Here is a 23,682-nt window from a genome sequence, read left to right on the forward strand (position 1 = left end):
ATTACTCATATTACATGGTACCCAGAAGATCAGTAGAATCTCTGGCTCGCGATTACAGGTTCTGCCATAGCAACAGCGAGAGACTGTAATGCTGGAATGGTGAGGCGGGCTGCCAAGGCAGGCCGTGTCAACACACATTTATTCTTATACATAACAAAACCCGAAAACAAAGCAAGAAAACCAGACAAACGTGAAACCATGAAAACCAGACAAAAGCACTAAACAGGACTCAAAATACAGTAGAGCATCTACTAACAGCTTGCATGGGTTCATTCACCGACAAGGACCGACTAATACACAATGAATTATATATACATGTTAATGATGACTAACAAGGGACAGGTGTAACCGACTAACAAGGGAGGGGCGTGTGGCACACATGAACGCCGGCACACGGGCATGAGGAGGTGTTAAGGAGGAGGTGGCCAGGCCGCGACAGAGACCGTCTACGCAAAGTGTGAAACTTTGTGGTGCCTCAACCACACCTCATGTTAATATTCTAGTGTTCACCTACCTGTAGCACCAACCAGACAGCAAACCTGTGTACTCTGCTGAAACACCCAGGGCTTACGCTTCCTCCACATAAAGCTGTTTTAGGCAGAGGTTTGTCAAACCAATGATTTACACTGGCATCGTCTGATGGAAAACAAAGCGACACTGGTTTGAAGCTAGAGGCCAGTGTAGTGGTCTTTGGTTTCCATTCACTCTTCCTCCAGGACAGAAGGGAACCTTCATTATGTCTATAGGAAGTGTTTCTCAGTGGGAGTGTTCTGAGATAGCGGTCCGCGTAAGATAATTACTCTCCAAATTTGCACCGTTCCTCAGAGCAGAGTGATAAAGAGAACATCTCACTTTCAAATTTCGGTGGTCTATAAATGTATATTCAGCCACTTTGAATGCCGCTTATAAAAAGAGTAGCTTTTAACCTCTCAGACTCTGGGTGTTTCCACACTGATATTTTTCACTTTAGCAATAGCTTATGTTAGCTTCTCTGTTGTTACTGAAATGTTTATAGAATTTCTAAATAATTTGCCCTAACATTAATAAGTTAATAATAAGAGGTTCATAATACAGACATGCATATCAGTAACTACGTTTTGGATCCAAAATATTAGTTTGAACCTGTAGTATATCAGGATAACATCTGTGGTTGTCTCTATAATGTGGTTCAGAGAGTAAATATGTGCAGTGTATTTCTGTGTGTGTGTGTTTGTGTTTCAGAGATGACCTTTACCGTGTGGAACTGGATCATGTTTCGGGAGATGAGATGTTCTACAGCAAAGTGAGTGTTTCTCTCTCATATACAAGTTTTCACACTTATACGTGTGTGTGTGTGTGTGTGTGTGTGTGTGTGTGTGTGTGTGCATGTGTGTGTGAGTGTGTATATACATGTATACGTGCATGTATGTGCACGTGTGTGTGTGTGTGTGTGTGTGTGTGTGTGTGTGTGTGTGTGTGTGTGTGTATACATGTGTGCGTGTGTGTGTGTGTGTGTGTGTGTGTGTGTGTGTGTTTGAAAGTGTAACAGATGTTAACTACCTTCCTCTCACTCCTACAGAAGCGTACTTGGGAATCCAATAGGAATGACATTCGCATCTGCAGGATGAAGGGCAAACATGAAGTAAGCATTCACCGCCGCAAAAGGGGCTTTCTGTAGGTGTTCAGCGCTGCCAAACGTCTGGCCATATTTAACGCTCCTAAAACATCTGAGAAATAGTCCTCCATGAGTATTCCGTGCAGGAAAACTCCTGAAACGTGCTCCCCGGTGGGCGTTCAGCTCAACATTCCGTCCTGCCAGACGGCTCAGTCATGGTTCTCGGGTGGGTGTTCACCACCGCTAAACGCTAAAGCGTTAAACCTCTGCGCTTGGAAGATGGCAAACCCCTAGCTTTCGCAAGTGGCGTATGGGAGAAACTTCTAGAACACATACACGTACAGACGTGTGTACACACATCCTCGGCAGCGTGGCCTTTCCCCTGTAGCCTCCTGGAGATTTTTGCTGGTTTCCATGGTGATGACCCTGACTGTAAACGTGGCTGCAGGTTATGGACACACACTCGCCTGTTTCTCTTTGATCTTCACTGACAAATTGGGTCTTCTCCTAAAGTTCAAGGGCTAATGACAACAGAGGAGCCTCCTACACTGCCGTAGGGAGCGGAGTGTGTGAGCGGAGTGTGTGAGTGGAGTGTGTGAGCCGAGTGTGTGAGCCGAGTGTGTGAGCAGAGTGTGTTAGACAATACTGAGTCTCCAGGGGATTGAAGTCAAGCTAGGAAGTTATTGTTATTGTTAAACAAGAGCTAACCTTCAAGTGAGATCTGCCTGTTGTCCATGCTGCTACTCTGACCATTCTTATCACGCATGCACACACACACACACACACACACACACACACACACACACACACACACACACACACACACACACACACTCTCACACAGAACTGTCACTTTAAACGCACACATCCATGTCTCAGGCTCATTTAACTGCTTCATTTAGTCCACTACTCTTGTGTTTTCTTTCTTTTTCTTTCTGCCTGTCTCCCTCTCTCGCTCTCCTTCTCTCTGTCTCGGCCTCTCACTCTCGTTCTCTCCGCGTCTCCCCCAATGAGACAGTAATGTCTATGATTACTGTTTTCTTGATAACCCATCAGCCTCCTTTTCACACTGCTCATCATAAGACATAAAGAGAAGAAGAATTGAGAATCAGAGAAAGTGAGAGAGAGGGAGGGAGAGAGAGAGAGAGAGAGAGAGAGAGAGAGAGAGGGAGGGAGGGAGAGAGGGAGGGAGAGAGGGAGGGAGGCCACGCCTACTTTGTTGACTATGTAACATCACATTGAAGATCCCCATGCTACACTGATGGCAAAGTGTGATCTCGGGGAGTCAGTAAAGAGACACTAATGAGACAATGGCATGGCAGTGGGGAAATCAAATCCAAGGATAAGTGAGGCAGTCTCAGCTGTTGGCTGTGTTGTGCGCATGTATTGTATGTCACAGAAAACCGGGACCCTTGTTTACAGCTATTAGCCTCATTAGGGTAAATGACTGTTAGATGAAAGAGATAGCAAATAGATTAACGTCAGTTCCCCACACTCACAAAACACACACACACACACACACACGTTGTGACATATACAGTACACAAAGACTCAAATATCACACATGCACACACATAGAAACACATACACAAGCTTAACTGTATCCCTACAGATAGAGTGTGTGTAGTGTGCAAAGTGCAGTGTGTAATGTGATGTGTGTGTGCTCTAAGTAATTGTGGTGGTAATTAAATACTTCTGACTGTCTAATCCTGGAGGACATGTGTGCATAAAAGGGATGGAAATTCAATATGCTTATTTGAGCTCCCATTGTGCGGGCACAAACACACACACACACACACACACACACGCACACACACGCATGCATGCATCCTTGCATACACACAGATCAAGCTATCAAACAGGTTTGTTTGGACAAGGAGTGAAAGGTTATCACGTACATCGAGCCTGGATCGAAAGCACTTAGCTGTTGAGCACTTGGAGAAGTAAAAACAGGTTTAAAATCACAATAAAAGCGTTAAATGCTGGGATAGTGGAGATCCATACTTCATCGCTCACAAAGGTCATGTGTGGGTGGGAAAATGAATGTTCTTAATCGGTGAAACATTAAGAAAAGCAAGTAATGTTGAAGATGACGGGACAGCTGTGTGTTTCTGTGTGTGTGTGTGTGTGTGTGTGTGTGTGTGTGTGCGCACCCGTGTGTGTCTGTGTGTGTGTGCACGTGTGTCTGTGTGTGTCTGTGTGTGCGTGTGTGTGTGTGCGTGTGTGTGCGTGTGTGTGTGTGTGCGTGTGTGTGTGTGCGTGCGTGTGTGTGTGTGTCTGTGTGTCTGTGTCTGTGTGTGTTTGTGTGTCTGTGTGTGTGTTTCTGTGTGTGTGTCTGTTTCTGTGTGTGTGTGTGCGCGTGTGTGTGTGTGTGTGTGTGTGTGTGTGTGCGCGTGTGTGTCTGTGTCTGTGTGTGTGTCTGTGTGCAATTCTGTGTGTGTGTGTGTATGTGTTTCTGTGTGTGTGTGTGTGTGTGTGTGTGTGTGTGTGTTTTTGTGTGTGTGTGTGTGTTTCTGTGTGTGTGTGTGTGTGTGTTTTTGTGTGTGTGTGTGTGTTTCTGTGTGAGTGTGTGTGTGTGTGTGTGTTTCTGTGTGTGTGTGTGTGTTTCTGTGTGTGAGTGTGTGTGTGTGTGTGTGTGTGTGTGTGTGTGTGTGTGTGTGTGTGAAGGGCATTAAACATGCACTAACCTCTTCTTTTTTCTGTCTAATAGCGGAGCTCGTAAAAATAGAGGATCTCTGTGTTATCCTCTTCAGTCTTTTCCTTGCTAGGGAGAGGAGAGAAGCCACAAGCGCTAGCAGGAGGGGTCTGACCCACTGCCAAAAAGCACAGGTGGCGCTTTGTCAACGACGTGTCAGGGGGGACCGAGCAAAATGAGACAAACAGGAGGGGGGGGTGCAGAGAGGATGGATGGATGGGCACAGTATGAGAGAGACCGAGAGAGAGAGACAGAGTCAGAATCAGGGGGGACGAAGAAAAAAGAAAGAGAATGTAACATCGATGTAAGCAGGTAGGAGGATAGTCTGTGTAGGAGGCGCAAAAGGTGGCAGAGTCTATGGGGAGGAGCATACGGGGGGAGGAGTCTGTGGGGAGGAGGATGCAGGGGGAGGAGTTTATAGGGAGGCTTTTCATTACTCTAGAGAGAGAGATTGTGTAGGTGAGGCAAGAATTAAAAACACATTCATAATTTTGTGTGTGTGTGTGTGTGTGTGTGTGTGTGTGTGTGTGTGTGCAGACCTCCCGTGATTATACTCTGCACAATTATTTCCAGTGCACTTATTAGAAGTACAATGCAGGATCTCACAGCCCTAAAGAATAATTAAGGGTCAATCGCTCTCAGTTGTTCTGTGTTTATGGCATATGATATGTGGAGCAGAATAGCATGAAGTGAGAGGACAGAGGTCTTCACATTAGCCTCACTGCACGTCCCGCGTCAACACTTGCTCCAGGATCTCTGCTTTGGATCTTCTTATTTTTTGTTTATTTTGGCATAATTGGTCGAAAATGTGACTGTGGTATTTGGAGAATTTTGAGACGCTATTTTTGCACATGCAAATGCCAGGAGGAATGAGAATGTCTTCTGTGAAACACGCACGCCAATTCCCGACTATATAGTGATCATCAGTAACGCCGGTTCTCAGCCCTCAAGATAATCACCTCTGAGGGCCTGCCCTCAGTCTGAACTCCCTGTGAGGCCAGTTGCACCAGGAGGCCCAGCCAAACTCAATGCACAATCAAACAGTCAGGCCCCAGGACAGAGCCGCACCATGGGGACTCTACTGCTGTGGTTTCAAGGAAAACATAGAATGTGTTCAAAGGGTTCCTCTGATGTGTACCAATGAACCCAAGAACTCCTACCTTATGAATGTACAGCCTTGTTCATTTCATAGTCTGATATAACAGCAAAGCCCGCAATGTTGTGTCTGAAAGAAAGAGTTAAAGTGAACAATCTCCCCTCCTTTACCATCAAAGGCAACTCCATGGCATAAAAGGGCTTGTATGCTTCCCAAGCCTGTGTTCTACTGGGGGTGGGGGGGGTTAATTATGGTATGAAGTGTACTGAGGAGCGAGACACAGGGGGAGCTTTGTGATGGAGCTCTGTGGTGGAGCTCTGTGGTGGAGCTCTGTGGTGGAGCTCTGTGGTGGAGCCCATTTTATGACATACTTTGCAGCAATTACATGACTGGAGGTGCCACTCAAAAAAAACCCAAAACACACTTTCTATAAATATCATGTAATCATGTGTCGCTGTCCTCTGGTCCATCAGATGATCACAATTGCACATTTATCTCCCTCTTTCTTTCCCCCATTTATCACTTTTCTTGGGGGCGGCGGGGGGGGGGTTCTCTCTCACTCTCTCTCTCACCCTCTCTCCCTCTCTCTCTCCCTCCCTCCCTCTCTCTCGCTCTCTGCTCCAGGAGGAGTGTCGTAACTATATGAAGGTCCTGCTCAGTCAGCCCGACGGCCTCTTCGTGTGCGGGACCAATGCCTTCAACCCGCTGTGCGCCAATTACACCGTAAGTGACCCCTCTGTCATCCCCACACCTCCCTCCGCAGTAGCGTCTCACCAGGCAAACGTGCGGCGGAGTTGAGAAAGCAGGGCCTACGGGGTGGTACACTGTGCTACGTTAAACAACGATGTACAACTGGTTGGCGTTTGTAATTGTACCAGTATTGTGTAAGACTTAAAGAAAGCAATCACACACACACACACACACACACACACACACCTCTCCACCCCACACACACCTCTCATGGCCTGGCGTCTTGGAAGCTGCCGGTGGAAAGGTGTAATCAGCTGCTCTGTTATGGTGTTTTTCATATGGATGCCGTTTTTCCTCGAACATCTTTCCAAATGAGCAGTTTGGAATATGGTGTTAAAGGTTTTTATTTTCTCACAGCTAAGGCCTCTCTTTGTGTGCGTGCGTGTGTGCGTGCGTGTGTGCGTGCGTGTGTGCGTGCGTGTGTGTAGAGAGTGAATACATTCAGAGATTTCTAACAGAGATTCACACTGCTTGTTCTGCTGGCTTTCGGAAAGCTCAGCTCTAACATGGAAATATATTGATTTAATCTTTTGTATTAGATAAAAAGCAGAAAACCCAATCTCTCTTTGTAAGGGTATTGATAGGCTATGTCAGAGCTCTGGTCATGATGGGAATACAGTGTTTCAGGGTGGAGCCCAATGTGTGGGAACTCAGCGGATCTGATTTCTGATACTTCAGATTCATCTTTAGACTTTATCCCTGCAGCCGGCGGCTACGATAGCTAGCTACAGTAGATAAAGGGCTTGGATGTGTGGTGGTTTCCTGTACCCGTGAAGAAGTGAGTAAGTGTTTGTTTCTTACCCAATGTGCATGTGTGTGTATGTGTGTTTTCAGAGAGACACTCTGGAAATGGTAGGAGAACCCATCAGCGGAATGGCACGATGTCCCTATGACCCCAAACATGCAAACGTGGCCCTATTTGCAGGTGCACGCGCGTGCACACAGACACACACACACACTCACAGATGCATGCACAAAAATTCTTCACTTCTCTTCCTGTCTGCATTTAAATCACCACTTTAGAATATGTTTAAATGTGCACAGTGAATTGTATTAAACTAGTAATTCAATTTATGAGGTGAGATTTTCTGCAGTGCTTTTCTCTACCAAGACACCTCTTTCCCTATATTATAATTGAACCACTCGGCAAACGGGAATACCCAACTGTTGACATGACTTTTATTGTGTAACAGGTCTGTTAACACATGCGACATATTTTATGGTCATTCACAATTGCTTCCGTGTGCTCTTTGTCTTTGGCCCAGAGGGTAGCCTGTTCACCGGTACAGTGACGGACTTCCTGGCTATCGATGCTGTCATCTACCGCAGCTTGGGAGATAGTCCTGCCCTCCGCACAATCAAACATGATTCTAAGTGGTTTAGAGGTATGTCAGTCTTAGTACGGCCTTTGCTGTTGGTTTGAGCGCCAGAACTCTGATGCACCCATGGTAGAGCTGACCTGCATATAGATTCAGTGATAAATTGTATGTCGGTGGTCCTGTAATGGCATTTCATTCCAAAGTAATTACTTTTCCACTATAGATTACAAGTACAATGAAGTAATAGTTACATTTCTACTTCGGATTACGAGTACAACCAAAGGTTAATGGGATTTCTCAAATGTTACTGTGGAATTCCAAAGAATTGTAGCCACTCTACATAACAATAATCACACTCACAAACCTCATACTTGTTGCCAATCTTTCCAAATAAAATGTGTTTTCACAACGGGAATAAACTCAAAAGTAGATTCTGGTTTGCGGCCTCCGGCACTGCATTACAAGTTCATGCGTTGTGGCAAAGGTTGAAGGTTCACAGAGCTGCAGGCTTTATTCAGAAAACAGTCCCGGCAGCTGTGTTTCACCACGTAGTCCATTTAAACGGAGGAGAGAGATCGAGACCTCAGAGCCACTTAGACCCTCTCGCAATGTCTGCTGTTACTGCCCTACTAGCTATATACACTCTATGAACAGAGGTTTTATCGGTTTATTGTGCTCTCTCTCTCTCTCTCTCTCTCTCTCTCTGTTTCTGTGTGTGTGTCTTTCCCTCTCTGTCTCCCTGATGTTGTGCTGATGTTGTTATTATGGCTGTGGTGGACTTACATAATTTGTAGGCAACTGCGGTTATTTATCTGAACTCAACTGTGGATTAGAGAGCCATAAGTGTGTGTGTGTGTGTGTGTGTGTGTGTGTGTGTGTGTGCATGTGTGCATTTGAATGCATATGAGTGCTTGTGTGTTTATGTGAGTGTATGCTTGCATACTGTAGGCTCAGAAATAGTGCTTGACAGCACACATAATTAATGCCAGTTTTTCTTGTCTGTCTGTGTGTGTGTGTATGTGTGTGTGTGTGTGTGTGTGTGTGTGTGTGTGTGTGTGCGCGTGTATGTGCATGTGCATGCACGTGTGTATGCGCATCACATTTCCTGTGTGCATCCGTGTGTGTGTGCATGTGCGTCTCAGAACCATTCTTTGTGAGTGCAGTGGAGTGGGGACCTCATATCTACTTCTTCTTCAGAGAGATGGCCATGGAGTTCAACTACCTGGAGAAGGTAAGACGGTTAAAGCCGAAAGAGCGGTCACACTCAAAGAACTTTGAATTATTCATATTTCAGCATAAGACTTTTATGTGTTTATGACTCCTTATTTCAGCAGACATCATCTGTGTTTTTACATGTGTGTGTGTGTGTGTGTTTGTTCATATCCATTTGTATGTGTGTTTTGTTTTACGTTTCAGGTGATGGTGTCACGTGTGGCGCGTGTATGTAAGGGTGACCTGGGCGGATCCCAGCGCGTCCTGGAGAAGCAGTGGACGTCGTTCCTGAAGGCTAGGCTGAATTGCTCCATCCCGGGAGACTCCCACTTCTACTTTAACCTGCTCCAGGCTACCAGCCCCATCATCCGAATGCATGGCCGAGACATCATACTGGGTGTCTTCTCCACCCCCCCCAACAGGTACAGGCCAAAGCACCTGCGCTGGGCTTCAGGCCCTTACCGTCAATATCTTCCCATTTTGCTCCAGACAAAACAGAGTGTTATGGTACAACACGGTGTACAACACAGAGTTATGGTACAACACAGAGTACAACACACAGTTAGGGTACAACACAGAGTACAACACAGAGTTAGGGTACAACACGGTGTACAACACAGAGTTAGGGTACAACACAGAATACAACACAGAGTTAGGGTACAACACGGTGTACAACACAGAGTTATGGTACAATACAGAGTACAACACACAGTTATGGTACAACACGGTGTACAACACAGAGTTAGGGAACAACACAGAGTTAGGGAACAACACAGAGTTAGGGTACAACACGATGTACAACACAGAGTTAGGGTACAACACGGTGTACAACACACAGTTAGGGTACAACACGAGTACAACACAGAGTTAGGGTACAACACGAGTACAACACAGAGTTAGGGTACAACACAATGTACAACACAGAGTTAGGGTACAACACGAGTATAACACAGAATTAGGGTACAACACAGAGTATAACAGAGTTAGAGTACAACATGATGTACAACACAGAGTTATGGTACAATACAGAGTACAACACACAGTTATGGTACAACACAGAGTACAACACACAGTTAGGGTACAACACGGTGTACAACACAGAGTTAGGGAACAACACAGAGTTAGGGAACAACACAGAGTTAGGGAACAACACAGAGTTAGGGTACAACATGGTGTACAACACACAGTTAGGGTACAACACGAGTATAACACAGAGTTAGGGTACAACACGAGTATAACACAGAGTTATGGTACAATACAGAGTACAACACACATTTATGGTACAACACAGAGTACAACACACAGTTAGGGTACAACATGATGTACAACACAGAGTTAGGGTACAACACGGTGTACAACACAGAGTTAGGGTACAACACGATGTACAACACAGAGTTAGGGTACAACACGATGTACAACACAGAGTTAGGGTACAACACGGTGTACAACACAGAGTTAGGGTACAACACGGTGTACAACACAGAGTTAGGGTACAACACGATGTACAACACAGAGTTAGGGTACAACACAGAGTTAGGGTACAACACGGTGTACAACACACAGTTAGGGTACAACACAGAGTATAACATGGAGAGCTAGGGCTCCGTTTCTCTGGACTAAAGGAAAGCTAATTTTATTTCATTTTGTTGACAATGATTACATTTGTTTAGAATTTCCTATTTAACCTTTCTTTTTTCTTTAATTATAATAGTTTCATTTTCATTTTACTACAATAACTCTAATATACACACAGAACCCCCGCCACACACACACACACACACACACACACACAAACACTGACAAACACATAAAGATATAATGTAGATAAGACCTAAGCCACAACAATATCATTATGCAAAATAACTATATCCTTTTTATTTAACTTTTCATTTTCAAGTTTCCATTTTGTTTGTTTACCCCACCCACCCACATGCACACACATACACACACACAAACAGTGTCAGGCACTCATATAATAGCAATAAGCAGGCTACAACAATATCATGCAAAATATTTTAAAAATTAGGTATTTTAGAAACAGCATAAATGGTCAGAGAAGGTAATTTAACAAAGGAACAAAAAACACAGAAGAGGAAGAGGAGTTTAAACCATCTTGGACATTACACGGTCCACTGCTGAAAGAGGGTTCCATAATGACATTGAAAACTAACGAGAGAGTGAATCCAAATGCAAGAGGTTTTACTGACGTCTTGGAACAGGTCGGAGTGAAAACCAGGCGTCATACTCGATGTTCAGAATGATAAGGTGTTGTGTGGTGTGGGTGGCGTTCGAGGTCAGTCCAGTCCAGGGTCGGTAACGAGTCCAGGCAGTGTTTGGAGGTCAGGCAGAAGGCTGGATCTGAAAGGTTGGCTGAGTTCGGTAACCAGGACAACTGGCAGACAAAAGGAAGACACGGCACACGACACGTCAGTGGCAATGCTTTGCGAAGTGTCATGCGTCGGAGGGGATTTAAACAGGGAGCCCTGAGTAGGAGTGGGAATGGGATTCAGGTGTGCCTCATTAGCTTCCGGGTGAGCTCGATCGAACGCCACGGTAGGGAGAGGAGGTGGGCGTGGCAGGTGCTTGGTCAGACCCGGAGAAACGTCCTGCGCGAGCACAAAATATCCTCAGAAAATATACAGCTCATCACACAGGTGAGGCCTTTGCATTGACGTCCATTATCTCCTAGGCAATGGAGAGCCCTTATTGCGAGACTTTCGCCTTACGCAGAGCCAAAATGTCTGCCCGACACCTGAAAGAGCCACAAGCAAGCCACACTTTGTGCCTGACTCTAACGTCTCCTTGGAAACTGGGAATAATGTTCTTCTCGGGCGAGGCTCAACCGAAAAAGCCAGTCGGTAGACTAAACATATTAAAATGAGCAGGGCTTATGGCCCTGCTGCTCCAACCTAGCTAGAGCTGCTCGTGCGCAGCAGTGAAACCAGAACGTGCCGTTCCTTAACCGCGACACGTCACCCCGCAGTTCCAAAGCAGGTGAAGGCTTTACACACAGTACCATTGGGAGCGAACGGCTGCTATACGGATGTATAAAGGAAGCAAGAGAAAGGAGACAGCGCTAAGTCGTGAGACGGCGGTATTAACGCAGGGTTTTGGGGGGGGGGGGGGGCTTATAAAAAGCGGATGTGTCAGTCTGGCACTTTGTGCCTGATGCCAGAGGAGATTCACTGGAGTACATAATGAACCTGAAATTGTGCTCTGCCTCCTGCCAGCTCCGTGTCTTCTACTGCGATCTCTGCACACACACTAACACGAATGTTAAGCCCTTCCATTTGCCAAGTACAGTGTGTGGGAGCTGTAATTGTTCTGGTATTTTACATATTACAGTGTGTTCTACCAGGGTCACTCTTATCATTTTCAATTTCGCTCTGAAGTCTAGCGGCCGGAAGAAATATTCCAAAATAGACCGCAGTCATGTCTGGTATCGATTACACAGTTATACGATGACGAAAAAATATTACTGAAACATATAATGACTTTTTTTTGAAACAGTGGAAATGTCAGGTTTGGCAGAGAGGCACGCTCAGCATTGTATTACTGGGAGAGGTTTTTCCCTGCCCACGTCCTCATCCCAGACAGGCGTAAGAGTAGGAGCAGCAGCCTTTCAGGAACCTGCCGCTCCAGCAGGGCGAAAAATACTTTGATGAAAGAGGTGTTGGACAGCCCGGGGTTGGCATGGTGATGCTGGCGCTCCCGACGCTGGCCGTCGGCAACGGGTATGGCCCGGTGTCGGCCGCACCTGGCGCACTGGACACAGAGGCAAGTGCAACGCTGAGGTCATTTATGCAGTGACCATGTGATCAGGACGGAGGCCCAGATAGCGACAAAAGAGACAGACAGAGAGGCGATATAGATTATAGATTTTCGCGGTTTATAGTTTAGTAGGCAAACGCTAAAAGAAGAAGAAGGAGGGGGGCGTGGAGAGAGAGGGCAGCGAGAAGGAGGTTCGGTCAGTCTCTCAGGGCGGAGAATTATGAGGTTGTAGCTCATTGAGCTGACAGTTCATTGGCTAGACTGAAGATGAGGCCTCGGAGTTTCAGCAGCTTATTGGCTGAGTAGGCTTCTGGAAACCATGTCCATTCACTTACTGTGTCTCCATATCTCATTTCTGATATATCCCAGCGGAGCAGCCCAGCCTGCGGCTGCCAGCGTGGTCACGCCCTGGACGCGACATGCTTTTTGTCATCCTTGGATGGCCTACGTTTTATTCACAGGGCAGTTGTTGCAACATTGTTGCCATACCATCTACGTTTTTCTGCCTACCTTTTTGGTGATTTTTAAAATTATTTTAAGCATTTTTCATTATTAATTTCTCGGCTGGTCAATTGAACGTTGGTCGAAATATGGCAATTTGCGTAAATCTGAGAAGCAAAAGTGTGTGAATGAGTTTCGTCACATGGGTGTATGTGTGGGTGTGTGTCTGCTTATGTTCCTACTCCAATATGTGTGTGAGAGTGTGTGTAAGTATAAATGTGTTTGACTGTGTGTGTGTGTATATATGTGTTTGAGTGTGTGTGTGTGTATATTTGTTTGAGTGTGCACATGTATGTCTGTGTTTGAGTGTGTGTGTGTATATCTTTGGGTGTGTGTGGGTGACCACTGGTCTAGGTGTTAGAGGCCACAAGACAAATGAAAACACGTGTGAGGTGTAATAACTGTACAGTTGTATTGAGAGGAAAGGCGGCGTGGAAAAGCACGGCAGGTGATCAGAAAAAGAAAATTAAACAAAAATAAAAAATAAACAAAACTGCTAATCGGCCCACTAGACTAACCTCCCTAGAAAGAAAAGAACAAATCAAACAAGACATAGGCTGGGTCAAAAACAAAAGGCACTCGCCATGGACCTCGCGGTGAAGAACCCTGTGGGCGTATCCTCCAAACACCAGCCAATCGCAGCTTGCGATGATGTAATCAGACCAGGACACAGCCTACAACAAAAAGACAAAAGCGAAAACCCGAATGTGTGACAGCGTGCTCACTCACGTAGAACGAAAAGCGATGCTCCAAAATCCGTCTTGGACGTGACGCCCCCCCGAAAAGACAAGAACGTCGGAAGGAACTCTGAGGAGGAGTGTCCGCCAGCACGTCCTCACAGCCGCGTTTATGCCGCGTTTGTCCTCGCGCCGTCCGTGCATCTCTGAACAGGCCGTGCCGTTCGCATTGGTCTCTGGTTAGAGGTGTGCTCGCGATAGAGAAATTCAGAGGGCCGTGAACGGTACTCACGGCAATCCTACAAACTGGAATCAACATGCATCTCGGAGTACTGCAATGTTCACGGCAAGGTTGACACAAGAGCTAATTTAATGGGCCCCGTGCCTAAGTGAAAACCTACCATAGTCGTGTGGGTAAAAGGCTTAATGTATTACATTTTAACCAGGATTGTTAGGCAGAGCTACATGATGTAAACATTAGCACCACGCAAATTCACTGCAGGCACTACGTTTCCCTGCATGTCGCAGCATACGTCCAAATTTTTGAGTGGCTAACACGTTCAGTCAGGGTCTGTTTCAAGTTTCAAGTTTCAAGTTTGGTTTATTTGTCACATACATAGTCATACACAGTATAACTCGCAGTGAAATGGTTGAGAGTGCTCTGTCCAAACTGAGTTCTTTGTTTCTCTGCTCACTATAAGGAACTAACAATAGAAATTGACCCACGCGAGTGTTTAAAAGCTAGTCAGCCATGCAGAAGGCAAAATCATGATAAAGCCACACAATCATTTAACCTACCAAAAATACATATCAGACCACTAAAGGCATTGGTTATGTTAGCAAAACAATGCACTGCTAAGTGGGTGCAAAATAACACAAGCTTGAAAATGTGAATAATTATAATAATGTAATAATTCTGGTGTAATAATGTAATATCAAAGTTATCAAACTCGAGAGTAATAACAAGTGTAATTACAATGTAATAACAGAAATGTAATTACAATCTACTAAGGAACATGTACTAACAATGTAATAACAGAAGTGCAATAACTGCAATTAGAAAATTCTAATGTTATAAGGAACGTGTACTAACAATGTAATAACAAAAATGCAATTACAATGTAATAAGAAACATGTAAAACAATTTAATAACAGAAATGTAATTACAATGTAATAACAAAAGTGTAATAACAAAGTAATAACACAAGTGTAATAACAAGGCAATTTAGTAACACTACATAGTAACGTAAGGTGATAACATTGTAATAACATGTACATTTGTGAGCTATACCACTTTTTGTGCCCCTGATGCAAACAGTACCAGCAGATGGCCATCATCCCATTCACTACCTGACTCCAAACAGTACTTATGCAGCATCGACTTTAGCGTGCAAGGGAACCGCTGCAGTGCGCCCTGACATTCCGGATGGGAAGCGTTAGAAACTTGACCAATGGAGAGAGATTTCACAGCTAAACTTTAGAGTTAGAACCTTGGTCTGCTTGAACATGCTTCAGTAAACCTAAGTTGGACCAAGTTTAATCAAGAATTTTATGACAGCCCTAGCTCTCAGAGCGAGCAGTGGAAAGGCTCAATAAAACTGAGTAACGCTACACATCAGCGTTAGTAAATACTCATGACCTGACTTTGTCTTTGGCAAGGGCCCCACACAGTCCAGTAATATAGTCTCAAAAGCCTCACCTGTTAAACACCTGGGATGTGTGGGAGCTGCCGGAATAACCTGATTGGATTTTTCATTGAAAACTCTCATGTGTGTACATCCAGTAAACTATTTGTTCTGGCCCGAGATATTTATCTAAGTAGATATCAGTAAGAATGTCTGTACATGCGTTTGTGTGTGCATACATATTTACATGTGGGCATGTGTGTGTGCACTCTTGTGTGTGTATATTTTTAGACTTGTGTGTGTGTGCGTGTACATTTGTATGTTTTGCGTATGTGGGTGTATGTGTATGAGTGCACGTGTGTGTGCGCGTGTGTGTGCGCGTGTGTGTGTGCGCGTGTGTGTGTGCGTGTGTGTGTGTGTTTGGCACTGATATTCTCCATAAGGAGAGCAGACTGTAGTGAGGAGTGATGCACCAAAAGTCCCATCTACACTTCACTGCCCTGTTCCTGCCTGCTACTCCCTGACCCGATCGTCTGATGAATGAGTTTGAATCGTTTGAATGGCCTCCCTGACGGAGAGCACTTTAATCACTCCCATGGTCTGCCTCAGCATCCCCCGTTCACTCCTTGTTCACTGAAGTGGACCAAATGAGCAGGACAAAAAAAAAACAAAAAACAAACAAACAAAAAAATTGCACGAGAAGATAAGAAACCGAGGACAATAAGGGCATCCCGTAGTGTCAGCGGGTCAGTCTGCGCGGGCCCAGGATGTGTTCTAAAAGGGAGCAGGCCAGCAGGGCAGATTTGAGCTGCAGCCACTCCTCTGCCTGTGGGGAGTGTGGTTTTGGCAGGTGACGCTGCCCGCCCTCCGTTGGCCTGATGGCGGCCTCCCATCAGGACCCTTGTCAGGTGACAGGCGCCAAGCGGCAGCGTCTTCTTGGCCTGCTGCTCCGGCTGGGCTCAGCTTCAGAGCAGGGTCCCACCCCATATGCCACGCCCCCCCGGTTCCTGACCACGTCATTGGCCAGCGGCCAGCTCAGAGTGTCTCTTCTGGCAAGCACAGTGCGGGCGTGATATTTCGGGGGTTGGATGGGTCAGCTGGGTCTCAGCTCCGTTCGACTCAGCTCCGTACGACTCAGCTCCGTTCGACTCAGCTCCGTACGACTCAGCTCCGTACGACTCAGCTCCGTTCGACTCAGCTCCGTACGACTCAGCTCCGTTCGACTCAGCTCCGTACGACTCAGCTCCGTTCGACTCAGCTCCGTACGACTCAGCTCCGTTCGACTCAGCTCCGTACGACTCAGCTCCGTTCGACTCAGCTCCGTGCTTCTGCTGTCATGCGCTCAGTCTTGCACCTTCTTGCTTCACCGCTTCTTTCTTTTCCTCTGTCTGTCTTTTGTGCCCTTTGTCCCTTTGTCTGTTCTTTTTTCTTTCACCCTGTCTGTGTCCCATACCCCCCTTTCTGTCTCTCCCAGAGACAGTTGTCTGTCCTGTACTGGCTGTGGCGGCAGGTGAAACATCGTTGTTTCCGTGACATTGTGACAGTGTCATTCGGAGTGACAGTGCGACCACTGGAGCATGCCCGAAGCGTCATGCGATAACGTTCCCTTCACAGCTCACTGTCCTGTAGGCTCCATTTCCCAGTCCATAAACAGCGTTACAGTTGCATTAAATACACGCACTTTAATTGCGTCTCATTACATTACAGAATGGATCTAAAGAACCGTGAAAGGGCTCGTCTGGATTCGGGGCGGGGTAAGGGATTTAAGGAAGTCTGAAATGTGTGTGCTGCTGTGAAGTAGGCCATGATTTCCCTAGGGCCATGTCTGGGCCCCTGGGTCCCTGGGGACTGTCTGTTGGCGGGTACTTGATAGAGCTCAGCTGGGGAGCTGGGGTGTCTGGTCCGGCCTGGTCCACATGGCAAACACCTGGACTTTAAATCAGACCCCAAACCTTTCCACCTCCCCATCCGAGTCCTCTGATCTGCCCAGATTGTAACTCTAATGCCTTCCAAATCCTGCTCAAAAGAAACCCAACTCTCAAATACATTTCAGAAATCATTAATATTGTTAATATTACAGTTCTGTATTCTGTACTGTGTATAAAATTTCTGTATTCTGTCAGTTTTGTATGTTAGTGCATGCATGTAGGGAAAAGTATCTAAATGTGTGTTTTTATGGAAACAACGAGTCTAGCAAGCTTCAAAATGGCTTATTTGCAAACTATATGCTGTTTTAGTTCAGAGATTGCCATATTCAAGTGGTACACGCAACACTTTTATGGTTTTATGTTGGATTGAGTGTGAATAATCCTAGATATTATAGCAGTGCCATATGTTTTGTAGCCCAAATTTTCTCTAATCTAACATGACACAATCTAACACTGACACTGAATCACTCAGTAATGAGATTTGCTGGAGGCCTAATAGTCTGTCTAGGGAAAAAAGCAAACTGCAAAATCCTGTCGAGACTCTTCTTCCTGCAGCTGTGACAGTGTGTGCATGCTTACCCATGCATGTGTACAGATGTGTGTGTGTGTGTGTGTGTGTGTGTGAAAGAGAGAGCGAGAGAGAGCACGAGAGCGAGCGAGCGGGCATGCACGTTCCTGTGCGCGAGGCATCGCCCCAGCGCACGAGGGGTGTCGATCAGATCGTTCATGCGTCCTGACCACAGTTGCCGCTGTCTGCTCTTTCCCAGCATTCCCGGCTCGGCGGTGTGCGCCTTCGACATGCAACAGCTGGCTCGAGTGTTCGAGGGCAGGTTCAAGGAGCAGAAGTCGCCGGAATCAATCTGGACCCCCGTTCCGGATGAGCTGGTGCCCAGGCCCAGGTAACCCGGGGCAGGCTACCGCACTCACCAAACATCCCAAGTCAACCCCCATAGCTGGGGCTGTATAGGGCTTCTCTAAATACTTACAGTACAGCAATTTCACTGCAGCGATCAGTGACTGGAGCAAGGCATGTCTTAAATGTACTAGGAAATCCAACCCTTGGTGAGTTACCTTGTTAGCGTTTGTCTTGGCTTGTTCTTACTAGACCAGAGGCAATATGAAGGATAGGATGTACTGTGCATACAGCAGTATCCTGCAATATTCATTTTCAGGAGCAATTTTTTTTACAGTCACTGTAGAGTAATAGGGCCTTTCAAGATCTAGAAGTTCAGTTTCTAAATTTTTCTAACATCGTCAAACCTAATTTGCATGTGACAACTTGCTTTTCATATGACTCAATAAGATCAGTGTCTATGAAATATAGTTCAGGGGATATATATTGTTATTTGGCTATTTCTATGTTCCATCAGATAGGCACGATCTTGTTCATGTGCAATTGTGTGTGTGTGTGTGTGTGTGTGTGTGTGTAGGCCTGGGGGCTGCGCTGGCCAAGGCTCCAGGTTCAGCTCCTCCACTGCCTTCCCCGACGAGGTATTGAACTTCATAAAGACCCACCCTCTCATGGACGAGGCCATCCCTCTGCTGGGGTACAGGCCCTGGATAGTCAAAACGATGGTCAGGTACGCAGCCCATGCACTGCAGAGGTTGAGCCCCACGCCTCACCGCGGTCTCGGCCGTCACAGCGCGAGCATGTACGTCTAGCTGTGTGTGTCGAATTTCAGACTGTGAATCTGGAGGCCTTGGGTAAGATGGCTGAGGACTTATGGCTGCTGGCCTGGTGTTGGTAAAGTGTGCAGGACGAAGCCCTGCCTTCATCTCGCTCATGTACCAGCGTACATGCGTAACACCTCACTCACAATATGAGAGTGCAGAGGAGAGCGGAAAGGGTGCTTTGTCGGAGTGTTGGCAAGTAGAATCTGCAGGCTGTTGACCTCTGACCTCTGACTCGGGCAGAAAGCCTCACTGCTTCTGAAAGGCTTCCAGTAAATGGAATTTTGATTGAAATGCTCTCAGGAACAGACTTTTAGGAAATAGGGTGTATTCAAGGTCAATCACAGTCCATACAATATGTGTTTGTACGTATGTGAGAAACAATGTGTGTGGCATGTGTGTGTGTGTGTGTGGGGGGGGGGGGGGTCTAGTAAACTGAATGTGTATAGACATTTTAACAAACTACTCAACAGAAAAGGCCCTTACTTCTCCTTTCCCTGTGTTTTTATGGACTTTATGTACAGGTCGTCCTACTGCTGAACTGCTGCGTTTCATATTCCTGTTCTATCATCAGCTCTATCATGTTAAGTGCTGCTATGGCAAGAAGTAGTATAACAGCTAATAGCGCATACTGCTAAAGCCAGACTTTCAGCAGCAACAGTCTAAGATGTGTGTAACCCTGAGTTTCGCTTCTGTGCCTCGACATGAGGTTCAGTTGATAGTTCCATTAAATTTATTTTGTTCATTTTATTTAACCGATTTATTCTCATCTTCCTTCCAGGTACCAGCTGAACACCATGGTGGTGGACACAGAGGCAGGGCCGAACAAGAACCGAACTGTGGTGTTCCTCGGGTCCACCAGGGGGACCGTTCTTAAATTCCTCATCATGCCTGGCAAGGAGAGTTCTTACTCCAGCAGTAACATCTTTCTGGAAGAACTGGAGGGCTACAATCCTGAGAGGTTAGGAGGACCCCCATGCGAGATGAAGGGGATTTCTGTCAGAGGTTTAGTTCTGCTACCCCCGCCACGTTGGGGGGGGGGGGGGGGGGGGCTGTCATTTATCATGCGTCTGGCAGAAATCTGTTGGGTAATCTGCTGGTTTGCCTGCTGATATGTTTAAAGTTGAACACAGCCCTTCGCCGAACGGAAATATTTTCACTGATTTCCAAATATTTTCTAAGTCTTGCTCAGTTTAAGTATAAAGGAAAAGTAAGGCAGATAAAAATGTCAACAAAAATGACAAAAGAGAAACAAATTTGTTCAGCTTTCATAGATTACTGTGTGTGTGTGTGTGTGTGTATTTGTGCGCACGCGTGGGCAGTAGATGAAAATACGGCTCCTGTTTTGAAGATGAAAGGCAATAGCTGTCTGATGAGAGGTTCAGAGAGCTGCATGCTGGGATAGAGAAACGGGTCATGACACAGTTTAGATAAGACCTTCAGCAGGTCACAAAGCAGTTGGAGAAACATATCCTCACACAAGCATGTCTTAGTATTTCTTTGAAAACAAAATCTCTTGCATCTATGCCTCTCCAGTAGGCCATACTGCTCAGGCTTACACCCGTTTCCCCTCGTTTATTCTAGTCTTTTCTTAAGAACTGTTTAACACCTGTCTTCGCAACTTTTGATATGGTTGACTCTTCTCAGATTTCGGATATCATTACTACTTCTCATACCACATCTCGTGTGCCCACAGCTCTTGTTAAAGCATGCCTACCTGTCGCAGTGCCACATCCCATTACGTGTCGCTTCTCCTTGGTCCTGTTCCAGCATGGTGCAGTGGTCACCCCCCACCATTCCAGAAAAACCTGCCGTAGACCCGAACACTTTCACTAATTATTATCCCATCCTGCCTTCCTCCAATGTTCTTGAGTTGTTGCTACCCTGCCCCAAGCCTACCTAGACAACAATTAGCCTTTTGTGCCCTTTCAGTCAGGTTCTTCGGCCGTGCCATGGTACCGAACAGGCCCTCGTTACAGTTACCGGCCACCTTCTGTTAACCGCTGATACTGCTTCTCCTCGCATTCTTATCCTTTGAGTGCTGCATTTGACACGGTTTCTCATTCCATCCTCCGGGCTTCGTGAGCTGGGTGTCAATGGTTCTGCTCTTAACTGATTCACATCCTACATTGCAGTTAGGAAACAGTTCATTACCCTCCCAGGTCATACTTCTTCTGCCTCTGTTTTATCTCCGTGGGTCCCTCAAGGTTCTGTCCTTGGACCCCTTCTGTTTATTATCTATATCCTTCTGCTTGGTCACATCGTATGTCACTTTAAACTGGATTTTCATTTATACGTGGATGACACTGACATTTCCATATGGACGAGATCGATTAACAACCCACCTCTCACACAGCTGGAATCTTTTCTCTCAAAAGTCCAACGTTGGGTGAAACAATTTTCTTATGTTAAAAAGTGGTGAGTCTGAGCTCATTCTCTGGCTGTAAATCAAGTCTTAGAGAAACTGGTTCAGTAACTCTTTCCATTGACACTGTAAGTCCCCTTCTAACCTGGTTCATAATCTGGGTGTCATCCTTGGGTGTCATCCTTCAGCCCTCTCATTCGAAGCTCGGCTTAATACTGTTGTTAGAACGTCTTTCTTCGACTTGTGACAAAATGGCCAAGATTAGACCATCCCTGTCTCAGTCTGCTGTGCACTTTACGGCACATGCTGTCCTTATTATCTGCCGTGATTATCGCAGCTCTCTATTCCACGATATTAACTCTCTTCTCCCTGATATTAACTCCTCCTTACTTCACACACCCCGAATGGAATAGAACTCTGCTGCCCGTCTTTAACCGGTACCCATTCGTCTCAGCACATCACACCCATCTTAGGAACTCTCCACTGACTTCTGTTTAAATAGTGCCTTCCACAAAAGTCCTCCTCACCCTTCTAGGCTCTTAACAATCTTGCTCCCTCTTATGTCTCTGCCTTCCTCCACCCCTAATCATCCGCCCGTGCTCTCTGCTCCTCCACCCCTATACATCCACCTGCGCTCTCAGGTCCTCCTCGGCCAGTCCATTAGCTGTCCCATCTTCTAACCGCCACTCAGTTGGTGATCAAACCTTCTTAAACTTGATCTCTGTCTACGGAATCAACCCCAACCCCTCCACCCACCCAGCGCCAAAGTCCCACTTTCCAGATCCCTTTCTGCGTTTTAATTCAACCACAAAACACACCTTTTCTCTCTTCCCCACACCTAATCTGCTCCTTTCCCTCCTCTGTCCTTGTGCTCGGCTCGTCTGCTCCGTTTGTTGCCGTGACTCTGTTCTTGCTCCGTACCCGTGCTGTTCTCTGTCCCATTGTTATATTTTTACTGGCTCTGTGTTTATTTTCAGATTCTTTGTCATATTTTGTAAGCATCTTTGGGATACTGACAAGCACTACATAAGTCTAAAGTATTAGTACCGGTAGTTTTAGTACCTGTAGTAGTAGCAGAAGTACCTGGTGTAACGTCAAGTGTAAAACCTCGCTGTTAATGTAACTTGTGCATATCTGCAACATTACTAACATGATAGGAGTGTTGCTAAACTCAGTATGGTATCTATTCAGTATATTGAATAAACATTTTGTTTTAATATGTCAATAATTAATGTAATCATTATAAATACATGATGAGGATTTAATATTTTTTGAATGATAGACTTTTATTTTTTATTATATTTGTCTGTTATTAGTATCAGTGCAAGGTTAATTAGTATCGTTGCGCAGTTTGTGTAGATATCCGTGTATGGGTTATGATTGCTGAGAGAGGTCTGGTGTTTGCTGGCCGTGGTATTTATGAATACTAACTGGTGTTTGTGTAGATATCCGTGTATGGGTTATGATTGCTGAGAGAGGTCTGGTGTTTGCTGGCCGTGGTATTTATGAATACTAACTGGTGTTTGTGTTTAGGAGTCTTGGTATGTTTGTGAGTGTTTGGGGTGGGTATATACGACACTTAATAGGTGTTTGGTGTGTGTAGGTGCGGGGATGAAACTGCACAGGCACGTCAGCCACTGTCTCTCACCCTGGACACACCAAGCCACACTCTCCTCATGGCCTTTCACTCCTGTGTGGTCAGGCTGCCAGTAGCACGCTGCCATTTGCATTCTCGCTGTATGAAGTAAGTTCTTACACACACACGCGCGCGCACACACGCACACGCACACAACACACAAACACACACACACTTTTATGTGTATGTAATATGTCACTGTTCGACTGAAATAGCTTTTTCTTTATCAGCGTCTGAACACACACACACGCTCACACACACACGAACACACACACAGACTCCTCTCACACCCCCTCTGACATGTCCCTGCATGCTAGCCTTGGCCCAGACACAAACCTAATTGAACGCCCTCATTACTGAACCCCATGCTGGTTACTCTGTTCAGACCTTGTCTTAAGAAAGGTGTGGTCCTCCTGAGATTCATGCTGGGAGCTTTTCAGGCCACACCTCCTTGCAGTCAGAATTCTCTTTGCTGCAGTGTCCTGCACATATACACATATCACACACACACATATCACACACACACACACACACACACACACACACACACACATATATATATATATATATATATATATATATATATATATATATATCGGGTGCTATCTTTAGACTAGACTTTAGGCTAGACTTCACCTTGCGGTGTGTCAGACCCGCGCCAAGAGCTCGAGCTGAATACCTGCGCCTACCCTGATCAGAGAGGCAGCACATGGACGCCTGCTGGGTTTGTTTCTGCTGCTCCCAGGCGACTGTTTCCGCCTCCTGCCAGTGACATGCGTGCACGGAGCATGCAAAGCCTGCGGTTTTCATGCTCTTGTGGTTTTTGTTGAGGGCTAATGCTT

The 23,682-nt window shown here is 45.9% G+C and overlaps 1 protein-coding gene across 2 annotated transcripts in view; it reads left to right on the top strand.

Annotated features, from left to right (window-relative positions):
• Positions 1–23,682, top strand: part of sema6ba (sema domain, transmembrane domain (TM), and cytoplasmic domain, (semaphorin) 6Ba) — an 80,658-nt gene that overhangs the window by 49,123 nt on the left and 7,853 nt on the right. For both annotated transcript variants that reach the window (XM_027025064.3, XM_081723421.1), the window contains exons 4-14: positions 1,222–1,282; positions 1,559–1,621; positions 6,010–6,108; positions 6,970–7,060; positions 7,401–7,520; positions 8,597–8,685; positions 8,871–9,088; positions 17,936–18,067; positions 18,599–18,748; positions 19,621–19,800; positions 22,808–22,948. In XM_027025064.3, the coding sequence (XP_026880865.2) occupies positions 1,222–1,282; positions 1,559–1,621; positions 6,010–6,108; positions 6,970–7,060; positions 7,401–7,520; positions 8,597–8,685; positions 8,871–9,088; positions 17,936–18,067; positions 18,599–18,748; positions 19,621–19,800; positions 22,808–22,948 (1,344 nt within the window). The remainder of the gene's footprint in view (positions 1–1,221; positions 1,283–1,558; positions 1,622–6,009; positions 6,109–6,969; positions 7,061–7,400; positions 7,521–8,596; positions 8,686–8,870; positions 9,089–17,935; positions 18,068–18,598; positions 18,749–19,620; positions 19,801–22,807; positions 22,949–23,682) is intronic.

This window comes from Electrophorus electricus, chromosome 11, assembly GCF_041902795.1.
Source record: "Electrophorus electricus isolate QZ-2024a chromosome 11, ASM4190279v1, whole genome shotgun sequence".
In the NCBI taxonomy this organism is placed as follows: Eukaryota; Metazoa; Chordata; class Actinopteri; order Gymnotiformes; family Gymnotidae; genus Electrophorus; species Electrophorus electricus.